This window comes from Euprymna scolopes, chromosome 25 (genome assembly GCF_053919585.1).
Source record: "Euprymna scolopes isolate OS-2025 chromosome 25, ASM5391958v1, whole genome shotgun sequence".
NCBI classification, from domain to species: Eukaryota; Metazoa; Mollusca; class Cephalopoda; order Sepiida; family Sepiolidae; genus Euprymna; species Euprymna scolopes.
This window is the reverse complement of record NC_136506.1, coordinates 63389037-63402719: the sequence shown is the minus strand read 5'-3', so window position 1 is coordinate 63402719 and position 13683 is coordinate 63389037. Positions and strand designations below refer to the sequence as shown.

At 20.8% G+C, this 13683-nt stretch overlaps 1 protein-coding gene across 3 annotated transcripts in view; it reads left to right on the top strand.

Moving 5' to 3' along the window:
* Window positions 1-13683, top strand: part of LOC145247403 (uncharacterized) — a 270622-nt gene that overhangs the window by 245819 nt on the left and 11120 nt on the right. For all 3 annotated transcript variants that reach the window (XM_080109107.1, XM_080109105.1, XM_080109106.1), the window contains 2 exons: window positions 1319-1466; window positions 9379-9515. In XM_080109107.1, the coding sequence (XP_079965233.1) occupies window positions 1319-1466; window positions 9379-9515 (285 nt within the window). The remainder of the gene's footprint in view (window positions 1-1318; window positions 1467-9378; window positions 9516-13683) is intronic.

Genomic DNA, 13683 nt, shown 5'->3' with positions numbered 1-13683 from the left:
CAGTTGCCATTTTGAATTATTCCTTTGTAACAAATGGTAAATCTCTAAATTTCTGTTATGACTAATAGTCATTGGATTATGTAAATGATGAAAGTGATTGGAATTTATATGGCAAATAACACAAATATGTAATAATTGTAAAACAAAACTGGCTAGTCAGAATCTAATATTGATTTGTCAGATTCATTGCTATTTAGGTTTGAATTAAAAAAAAAAAACCCGACTGACTTGATTTTATAAAGTAGATATATATATATATATATATATATATATATATATATAGATCTTATAAACTATCTCCTGAACAAACACTGTCTTAAAATTTATCATAAATGGCTAATTTCAAGTTCTGGTGCACCTGAAAACAATGTAGAAACGGTTTGCAATATTGTAGTGAAACAATATTATTATTGTTATTCTGTTAAAAAATGACAAGCATTTTATTGCTTAACTGAATAACGTTTTAATCCATTATTTTATACTATCCAGGCAACAGTTACTCATTTAAACATGTATTCACAAGTGTACACATTTTCTGCCTGTTCACATTTCTAATATTCATTTTCATATGTAATCCGCTTTTTAGAAATTTTCAATACAAGCACTCATGTTTGCCCAGCTGGGCAAACTTGAGTTCTTGTACCGGAAAAATATCCAGTAAATAAAACATTGTTTAGTAAATCGTTATTTTTTTATTTATTTATTTTTTTTTTTTGCATTTCCATACACCAAACATGAATATAAATATCACTAAAACATCCACTGGGTCATAAGCTTCATTTCGAACTGCCTGCCTGTCTGTCTGTCTCTCTCTTTCTGTCTCTGTCTCTCTCTCTCTCTCTCTCTCTCTCACACACTCACTCACTCACTCACTCACTCACCCACCCACACACTCACACACAGGAAATCGAACTTACTAAGGGAGACAATAACTTCTGGTGAATACCGGAAAAGTATCAAGTAAATAAAATGTTGTTTAGTAAATCGTTATTTTTTTCACAGTTTTTGCATTTTTTTGCATTTCCATACACCAAACATGGACATAAATATCACTAAAACATCCGCTGGGTCATAAGCTTCATTTCGGTACCTAACTTGCCTGAGTGGATTGCCTGTAGGCTTAGACAAACCGCGTCACACACACACACACACACACACAGGCAGACAGACAGTACGAAAATTTATAATAGGATATTTTAATGCTCAATTCAAGCTTTCAACTCTCTTCAGTTATTTTAAGGAATTTTGCTGAACAAGTTTCTACGATGAGTTAATAATATCAACAACAATTTTGTGTTTTTTGTTTTTTTTTCCACAGGTTGTCTCTTCATCAGTGGGGTAACATCATCAGTATTTTGGCCATTGTGTTGCTATATATTATGCCTGTTCCTCTTCCACTTCTAGCTGTCATGTTTATTTCAGCTATCATCACTATATGCCCAACCTATAGCATCGTCATGATCAAGGTAAACATATAAACATGGATTTTCATAATATATTTTTGTTTTTGAAAATCATATCATTATTCTACTTGAGCTTATATTCATTTTCAGTCAATTATATATATTTATCCAAATGTTTTGCTGTATCACAGTTTGTCAGTGCAGCGAAACATATAAATAAGAAATATATAAATAAATTTTCATATAAAAAATATGTAAATTTTCATATAAAAAATATATAAATGAATTTTCATATAAAAAAATATATGAATGAATTTTCATATAAAAAAATATATGAATGAATTTTCATATAAAAAATATATAAATAAATTTTCGTATAAAAAATATATAAATAAATTTTCATATAAAAAATATATAAATAAATTTTCATATAAAAAATATATAAATAAATTTTCATATAAAAAATATATAAATTTTCATATAAAAAATATATAAATTTTCATATAAAAAATATATAAATAAATTTTCGTATAAAAAATAAATAAATAAATTTTCATATAAAAAATATATAAATTGTCATATAAAAATATATAAATAAATGTTCATATAAAAAATATATAAATAAATGTTCATATAAAAAATATATAAATAAATGTTCATATAAGGAATATATAAATAAATTTTCATATAAGAAATATATAAATAAATTTTCACATAAAAATATATAAATAAATTTTCATATAAAAATTATATAAATTTTCATATAAAAAATATATTAATTTTCCCATAAAAAATATATAAATAAATTTTCGTATAAAAAATATATAAATGAATTTTCATATAAAAAATATATATATAAAATGTCATATAAAAAATATATAAATAAATGTTCATATAAAAAATATATAAATAAATGTTCATATAAGGAATATATAAATAAATGTTCATATAAGAAATATATAAATAAATGTTCATATAAAAAATATATAAATAAATTTTCACATAAAAAATATATAAATAAATTTTCATATAACAATTATATAAATTTTCGCATAAAAAATATATAAATAAATGTTCATATAAAAAATATATAAATAAATGTTCATATAAAAAATATATAAATCAATGTTCATATAAAAAATATATAAATAAATTTTCATATAAAAAATATATAAATAAATGTTCATATAAAAAATATATAAATAAATGTTCGTATAAAAAATATATAAATAAATGTTCGTATAAAAAATATATAAATAAATGTTCGTATAAAAAATATATAAATAAATTTTCATATAAAAAATATATAAATAAATGTTCGTATAAAAAAATATATAAATAAATGTTCATATAAAAAATATATAAATAAATGTTCATATAAAACATATATAAATAAATGTTCGTATAAAAAATATATAAATGAATTTTCATATAAAAAATATATAAATAAATTTTCATATAAAAAATATATAAATGAATTTTCATATAAAAAATATATAAATAAATGTTCGTATAAAAAATATATAAATAAATGTTCATATAAAAAATATATAAATAAATGTTCGTATAAAAAATATATAAATGAATTTTCATATAAAAAAAAAATAAATAAATGTTCATATAAAAAATATATAAATAAATTTTCATATAAAAAATATATAAATAAATGTTCGTATAAAAAATATATAAATAAATGTTCATATAAAAAAAATATAAATAAATGTTCGTATAAAAAATATATAAATGAATTTTCATATAAAAAATATATAAATAAATTTTCATATAAAAAATATATAAATAAATGTTCGTATAAAAAATATATAAATAAATGTTCATATAAAAAATATATAAATAAATGTTCATATAAAAAATATATAAATAAATGTTCATATAAAAAATATATAAATAAATGTTCGTATAAAAAATATATAAATAAATGTTCATATAACAAATATATAAATAAATTTTCATATAACAAATATATAAATAAATTTTCATATAAAAAATATATAAATAAATTTTCATATAAAAAATATATAAATTTTCATATAAAAAATATATAAATTTTCATATAAAAAATATATAAATAAATTTTCGTATAAAAAATATATAAATAAATTTTCATATAAAAAATATATATATAAATTGTCATATAAAAATATATAAATAAATGTTCATATAAAAAATATATAAATAAATGTTCATATAAAAAATATATAAATAAATGTTCATATAAGGAATATATAAATAAATTTTCATATAAGAAATATATAAATAAATTTTCACATAAAAATATATAAATAAATTTTCATATAAAAATTATATAAATTTTCATATAAAAAATATATTAATTTTCGCATAAAAAATATATAAATAAATGTTCCCATAAAAAATATATAAATAAATTTTCGTATAAAAAATATATAAATGAATTTTCATATAAAAAATATATATATAAAATGTCATATAAAAAATATATAAATAAATGTTCATATAAAAAATATATAAATAAATGTTTATATAAAAAATATATAAATAAATGTTCATATAAGGAATATATAAATAAATGTTCATATAAGAAATATATAAATAAATGTTCATATAAAAAATATATAAATAAATTTTCACATAAAAAATATATAAATAAATTTTCATATAACAATTATATAAATTTTCGCATAAAAAATATATAAATAAATGTTCATATAAAAAATATATAAATAAATGTTCATATAAAAAATATATAAATAAATGTTCATATAAAAAATATATAAATAAATTTTCATATAAAAAATATATAAATAAATGTTCATATAAAAAATATATAAATAAATGTTCATATAAAAAATATATAAATAAATGTTCGTATAAAAAATATATAAATAAATGTTCGTATAAAAAATATATAAATAAATTTTCATATAAAAAATATATAAATAAATGTTCGTATAAAAAATATATAAATAAATGTTCATATAAAAAATATATAAATAAATGTTCATATAAAAAATATATAAATAAATGTTCATATAAAAAATATATAAATAAATGTTCGTATAAAAAATATATAAATGAATTTTCATATAAAAAATATATAAATAAATTTTCATATAAAAAATATATAAATGAATTTTCATATAAAAAATATATAAATAAATGTTCGTATAAAAAATATATAAATAAATGTTCATATAAAAAATATATAAATAAATGTTCGTATAAAAAATATATAAATGAATTTTCATATAAAAAATATATAAATAAATGTTCATATAAAAAATATATAAATAAATTTTCATATAAAAAATATATAAATAAATGTTCGTATAAAAAATATATAAATAAATGTTCATATAAAAAAATATAAATAAATGTTCGTATAAAAAATATATAAATGAATTTTCATATAAAAAAAAAATAAATAAATGTTCATATAAAAAATATATAAATAAATTTTCATATAAAAAATATATAAATAAATGTTCGTATAAAAAATATATAAATAAATGTTCATATAAAAAAAATATAAATAAATGTTCGTATAAAAAATATATAAATGAATTTTCATATAAAAAATATATAAATAAATTTTCATATAAAAAATATATAAATAAATGTTCGTATAAAAAATATATAAATAAATGTTCATATAAAAAATATATAAATAAATGTTCATATAAAAAATATATAAATAAATGTTCATATAAAAAATATATAAATAAATGTTCGTATAAAAAATATATAAATAAATGTTCATATAACAAATATATAAATAAATTTTCATATAACAAATATATAAATAAATTTTCATATAAAAAATATATAAATAAATTTTCATATAAAAAATATATAAATTTTCATATAAAAAATATATAAATTTTCATATAAAAAATATATAAATAAATTTTCGTATAAAAAATATATAAATAAATTTTCATATAAAAAATATATATATAAATTGTCATATAAAAATATATAAATAAATGTTCATATAAAAAATATATAAATAAATGTTCATATAAAAAATATATAAATAAATGTTCATATAAGGAATATATAAATAAATTTTCATATAAGAAATATATAAATAAATTTTCACATAAAAATATATAAATAAATTTTCATATAAAAATTATATAAATTTTCATATAAAAAATATATTAATTTTCGCATAAAAAATATATAAATAAATGTTCCCATAAAAAATATATAAATAAATTTTCGTATAAAAAATATATAAATGAATTTTCATATAAAAAATATATATATAAAATGTCATATAAAAAATATATAAATAAATGTTCATATAAAAAATATATAAATAAATGTTTATATAAAAAATATATAAATAAATGTTCATATAAGGAATATATAAATAAATGTTCATATAAGAAATATATAAATAAATGTTCATATAAAAAATATATAAATAAATTTTCACATAAAAAATATATAAATAAATTTTCATATAACAATTATATAAATTTTCGCATAAAAAATATATAAATAAATGTTCATATAAAAAATATATAAATAAATGTTCATATAAAAAATATATAAATAAATGTTCATATAAAAAATATATAAATAAATGTTCATATAAAAAATATATAAATAAATTTTCATATAAAAAATATATAAATAAATGTTCATATAAAAAATATATAAATAAATGTTCGTATAAAAAATATATAAATAAATGTTCGTATAAAAAATATATAAATAAATTTTCATATAAAAAATATATAAATAAATGTTCGTATAAAAAATATATAAATAAATGTTCATATAAAAAATATATAAATAAATGTTCATATAAAAAATATATAAATAAATGTTCATATAAAAAATATATAAATAAATGTTCGTATAAAAAATATATAAATGAATTTTCATATAAAAAATATATAAATAAATTTTCATATAAAAAATATATAAATGAATTTTCATATAAAAAATATATAAATAAATGTTCGTATAAAAAATATATAAATAAATGTTCATATAAAAAATATATAAATAAATGTTCGTATAAAAAATATATAAATGAATTTTCATATAAAAAATATATAAATAAATGTTCATATAAAAAATATATAAATAAATTTTCATATAAAAAATATATAAATAAATGTTCGTATAAAAAATATATAAATAAATGTTCATATAAAAAAAATATAAATAAATGTTCGTATAAAAAATATATAAATGAATTTTCATATAAAAAATATATAAATAAATTTTCATATAAAAAATATATAAATAAATGTTCGTATAAAAAATATATAAATAAATGTTCATATAAAAAATATATAAATAAATGTTCATATAAAAAATATATAAATAAATGTTCATATAAAAAATATATAAATAAATGTTCGTATAAAAAATATATAAATAAATGTTCATATAACAAATATATAAATAAATTTTCATATAACAAATATATAAATAAATTTTCATATAACAAATATATAAATAAATGTTCATATAAAAAATATATAAATAAATTTTCATATAAAAATTATATAAATTTTCGCATAAAAAATATATAAATAAATGTTCATATAAAAAATATATAAATAAATGTTCATATAAAAAATATATAAATAAATGTTCATATAAAAAATATATAAATAAATTTTCATATAAAAAATATATAAATAAATTTTCATATAATAAATATATAAATAAATTTTCACATAAAAAATATATATATAAATTTTCACATAAAAATATATAAATAAATTTTCACATAAAAAATATATAAATTTTTATATAAAAAATATATAAATTTTCATATAAAAAATATATAAATTTTCATATAAAAAATATATAAATTTTCATATAAAAATATATAAATTTTCATATAAAAAATATATAAATTTTCATATAGAAAATATATAAATTTTCATATAAAAAATATATAAATTTTCATATAAAAAATATATAAATAAATTTTCATATAAAAAATATATAAATAAATTTTCATATAAAAAATATATAAATAAATTTTCATATAAAAAATATATAAATAAATTTTCATATAAGAAATATAATAAATAAATGTTCATATAAGAAATATATAAATAAATGTTCATATAAAAAATATATAAATAAATGTTCGTATAAGAAATATATAAATAAATTTTCATATAAGAAATATATAAATAATATATAAATAAATTTTCATATAAGAAATATATAAATAATATATAAATAAATTTTCATATGAGAAATATATAAATAATATAATAAATTTTCATATAAGAAATATATAAATAATATATAAATAAATTTTCATATAAGAAATATATAAATAATATATAAATAAATTTTCATATAAGAAATATATAAATAATATATAAATAAATTTTCATATAAAAAATATATAAATAAATGTTCATATAAGAAATATATAAATAAATTTTCATATATATAAATATATAAAAAACTTTATTACAAAATGTATTTATTTACTTTTTATTTTATAATTTTTTTTTTTCAATTCTTTCAAATTCTTATTTTTTATGTTGGAAATTATCTATATTAATACCACAGTACTTTTAACATGCATACATAAGTATGTGTGTTACACTTTAGATATTGCAAATTATTCAATTGAGAGATCCTATTTATTAAAAAGAAAAAGGATAGAAGGGGATAAGACAAACATTAAATAAGTATATAAATGCATTAATTTAATGTTCGTAGTATGTTATCACATTCCATTCTCCTTTTTAATAAATAAGATCTCCTGATCACCAAAGACGCAATGTAAAAACAAAATTTGAATAAAAAAAAATGATGTCTCTTGAAACTAAAATATACTTTCTTGGTCTTCTAGCTAAGGTCCAAGGTTAGTATCTGTTCTGTCTAAAGATAGAATAATGATATCGTGGAGTTTCTGTTTGCGTCAGGTGTCCATACAATGAAAATATGTCACAGACTCCTATAAGGATATTGGAGATAAACCGTAATAACCAGATATATTGTTACACTGCATTAACCAAATTACTTAGATAAATACTCATACAGTTTTAACAAAAGGGCTACAATGATATTGCGGGATCTCCATTCACATTGAACATCCACACAATGCCCAGAATTATGTGTGAAAGATGCTGCTGTAGGATTTCCACAGGTCCTGCTAGTATTCAGTAGTATGTTATGTATTTTGCTACTTTTCTATTTTGTTGCAAATGTTTTCGCAGGTAATATCACTAAAACAAAGGTTTATTTAGTTCATCAGGCTGGGAATAAACAAAGAAATCTACAAAGTGAAAAATGAGATTTGTAAAGATTTGTAATCTTTGTCTCAGGATAGGAACCACTTCATATTTAATTAAAGTTTTTGTTATCAACTGTCTTCCATCAGTTTTGTCTTGAGTCCTTTAAAAACAGTTGCTATTTATTCTGTGTAATCTTCAGTCCAAATCACTGATTTATCTTTAACTGAAATGTGTGTACATTTATTCATCCAAACAAAGCTTCATTCAACAAGATTACTTAACCATAGATAGCTGCAACACAATGTTCGTTTCATTCTGGTTACCTTCATGCATCCTCAGAAAAATCTAACTGAAAAAGTTATATGATTGAGGATGATCCTTCTGGCCTGTAACTCTTCCTCCTCCCCATCCCTTTTTTTGTTATGTCCAGTTGAAATGCCATAAAAATTACATTTAATTTATTTTTATGGCTCGACGAATTAAATGACGACTATGATGATACGTGCTTTTTATACAAGTAGAATTTACCTTTAGCTCTATAAACCTACAGATGTATAAACCTATCGAAATTCTATGACATGATTACATTATATTTAATTTGCAGTTGCTTCAAGTTACAATTTCGTGTTCATTTGCAGTAAAAACTTTTAACTATATATATATTGTACAGCCATCATGAAACTGAGACAAATAACTATCAACAATAAAAATCATGCTTTTCTTTTTTAACTCTTTCCCAATAGATGTACACAGTGGACCAAATGAATGAAGCTTTGCATTTGTTGTATATTCTGCTTGGCAGTTGTTCATTAACATTCCTTTCTGTTATCATGAATTGGCGGACGGCAGGCAAAATGCTGGAGAGGAACGTCTCTTTTTTGTAAGTTCCACATCTTGCACTTCAAAATTCAGAGTATCAGCATAATTATTTCTGCAACATTCAATCTTTCTTTCACTGTCTAAAACATACAGTGTGCAAATAAAACCATCAGTTTTAAGATTAAAAAACTCTAGACTGTTGATCAAGAGGTTGGGTTTGCAACATACATCACGGCTAGCCATACTGAAGAATCATGATAGGGCGAAACAGCTATCTATGGATTACTAACAAATATCTGCATAAATTAAAGTAGGTTGAGATAAATAAGATAAAAATCTTTATGATATACGTACTCCTCATGGAATGAAGATACCATATTCCAAAAATCACGTAAATTGATCAAGTACTTTTTTTTTTTTTTTTTTCAACTAAGAAAATCAAATTTTATGATTAAATGAGATATAGTGTTTTTTGGTCAGCCATGTTTTTGATCCAGCATAAATAAGAGGAAGACAACTCAATTCAAAGTATCAAGATCAAATTCATAATTTATAATGACTACATTTAGTGTTAGAATTGCTAAAAATTGTAAACTTTTATTTTCTTAGTTAAAAAAATCTACTAGATCAATTTATGTGATTTTTAGAATATGAAATTTTTGTTAAATATAAAAGTCAAATAAATAATAATAAAATACATAAAAATAAAAAAGAACAACACACAAAATAAAGTACACGTTGCATTAATAAAATATTAAAATACTTGGAAAATAAATAAAATCTATAATAGTGAACATAAATACTGGATAATAACACAAATTGAATCAAATAATAAAATAAGTAAATAAAATACTTTTAAAGGGCTCTTTTTTAGCTTAATAATCAACTATTGAGCTGCAAAAATATTGACTGCAATATTTGGAGTATTTAAATGCCTGAATTTCTACTTTACCTATATTTACTATAGGTGAGTTATTCCCTAATTAATTCGAATAAGTGATCTTGTCTTTGTGTATGTGGGGAATGGTCTCTACCAAACTACTCTGCCAATTTTAGTCTACAAACTTGAAACTTGATATATGGGCTTTTCAGACCTGTGGAACAAATTCACTTTGGTTTTTAGTCGAAAAAAAATGCTAAGGAGTCAAAATTGAAAAATTGGACCTTGGCAAGCACAAGTCAAATATACATCCTTCACGCATGCGCAAATGTAGAGTCATACATTTAAGTTGGCTAATTTTTAAAGTTTTGATATACATGTGTTCTGATTTATTTTTATATTGATGAACTAAAGGAAATTTCCAATCACTGTTTCAATTTACATTTGCTATAGAGCTAAGAACACATGTCTAAAGGAATGTTTGTTATCTATATATAATTATGTATGCTTATATATTTCTATGTAAAGGATTAATTTCTAAGCTAAAGAACATTTTGTATTTTGGTGCATAGCTGCTCAGCATAAGGGTAGGTAATGTGCACTATATTTAGCTTAATTTAGTTTTATGCAAATAGGTAAAAGAAAAAGGATGAAGTCCTTTGTGAAAATTTAGATATTTTTGATTTTTGTGAAATTTGACATCAAATTAATAAAATAATGGATTAAGATATGGGTCACCTTCAAGTCCTGCAACGAAGGTTTCAGTTGGTGGTTTTGTCATGAAACTCGTCTATCTCATGGTGCCATATTAACATCATCCTCTGACGTAATTTGGACTAATAGCAAAAGCGGTGTACTAAAGTATGCCACTTGGAGCTATACGTGAGATTTCGGGGATAGGTGAGGACCAGACGTGCTTGGCCACAATGAATGGATGCATCTGTCTGTAACCAAAGTACTCTGTACAGAGTTTGATATTTACTTTTTGTTTTTAAATATGAGCAGAATTTCAGTCCCATTATTGTTATTTTGATTTGATTTATTTTCTTTTAAACTAGCCTGGGTGCCTGGCGTTGCCCAGATGTTTGGAGGTGTGTGTTGAGCAAAAACAAAATAGTGGTAGTAGGCAGGTAGGCTTGAACCCGTGAATTTGGAGAGAGGCGTTAAAAAAAAAAAATGTTACTAGCGTGGGGAGGCAATCAAAACAACAGTAGGCAGCCAGGGTGAAGAGAGGTGCTAAAAAAAAAGTGGTAGTAGGCAGGCAGGCTTGAACCCGTGACGCAAAGGCATCTTAGCCGATGACTCCATGACGCGACCGGAAGTCAAAAGTCTTGAAATTAACTGAAGTCAATCCAATGGTGACGATGACTTTGCTAAAATATCGGCAAAAAAAAAATCGACCCCCCCCCTCCTTGTACAAAATGTCCGAAACATACATACATTTAAACAGACAGGTGAGATTTATATTATAGGCTAGCGGGGGGTACCCGGCGTTTCCCGGGTGTTTGGAGGTGTGTGTGGTTTTGAGTAAATCAAAACTCCGGGGAGGGGAGGGGATTAAAATAAAAAAAAAAGTTTTTGTAGGTAAGTATGAACCTGAACCCTTGAGGCAAAGTTGGAAATTAAAGTGTGAAAAAAAAACGTGCAACATTAATCATTGGGCCATCGCGAAATACTAACTGAAACACATTTGAATTTATTTAACTATTTAGAATTGGCAGGTGCACGTTTTAATGACTTAATGAGGTCAACTTTGACTACGGGACAGTATTTTATTTACTGCGGAGATGCTTTGTTTATTTTTATTTTCCCAAGATGTTGGGGGAGGGGGGAACCAGCTCCCCATAAAAAGGGGATTGTCTAAATGGAACAGCAATTGTCTGATATAAGGAACATATTTCCACATTGATCAAATCTGATTGCTTTCGGACATTTCTGGCGATCGCGACACGGAAAAATACCGCCAGAATGAGTGTCGCTTTTATTATACGAAAAAGCCCAATCCACATGCGGCAAGCGAAGAATATTGAATATTTATCTTTTCAAAGTCGAGCAAATTAAATAGAGAGGCGACCTCAATTGTTAACTCATAGATATTATGATTTGTATGTTGTTAACTCGTAGATATTATGATTTATATGTTGTTAACTTGTAGATATTATTATTTATATGTTGTTAATTTGTAGATATTATGATTTATATGTTGTTAACTCGTAGATATTATGATTTATATGTTGTTAACTCGTAGATATTATGATTTATATGTTGTTAACTCGTAGATATTATGATTTATATGTTGTTAATTTGTAGATATTATGATTTATATGTTGTTAATTTGTAGATATTATGATTTGTATGTTGTTAATTTGTAGATATTATGATTTATATGTTGTTAACTCGTAGATATTATGATTTATATGTTGTTAACTCGTAGATATTATGATTTATATGTTGTTAACTCGTAGATATTATGATTTATATGTTGTTAATTTGTAAATATTATGATTTGTATGTTGTTAATTTGTAGATATTATGATTTGTATGTTGTTAACTCGTAGATATTATGATTTATATGTTGTTAACTCGTAGATATTATGATTTATATGTTGTTAACTCGTAGATATTATGATTTATATGTTGTTAACTCGTAGATATTATGATTTATATGTTGTTAACCCGTAGATATTATGATTTATATGTTGTTAACCCGTAGATATTATGATTTATATGTTGTTAACCCGTAGATATTATGATTTATATGTTGTTAATTCATAAGATATTATGATTTATATGTGATATAAAAAGTTTTAAGAAGTTGTGAGCTGACCGACCGCTTCTCGAAAAAAGCCTTTTACTGACATACACAAAAAGAGAACATACATACATACATACACCCATTTTCGCTTTTATATACAACTAGCGAGAGGTACCCGGCGTTGCCCGGGTGTTTTTCGGGGTATGTGAAAAAAACCCGAAACTGTGAAAAAAAACGAAGCCTTCACGATGCGCAGTTGGAAAATAGTAAAGTGTTTAAAAAAAACAGGTGCGCGTTTTTGATTGACGTGACGGCGATAGGTATTCAGCAGTTATTTTGTGCGGGACAGTTTTGAATGAGGTGAATAAATCGGTTTGTTTGTTTTTAAAAATCCGCTCCCTGTTTATTAGGAGGAGCGAAATGAAAGCTACAGTCTGATATGACGAAGTCGACATTGACCAAACGTTACTTAGCTCTCTTGAGACAACTGGCTTTCGGCCTGTGATTAGAGTCGAGTTTCGCTTTTTTTTATACTGAAAACCGAATGTAACGCATGCCGATGCGGGAAATGTGGAATAATTAACGTTTGAAAGT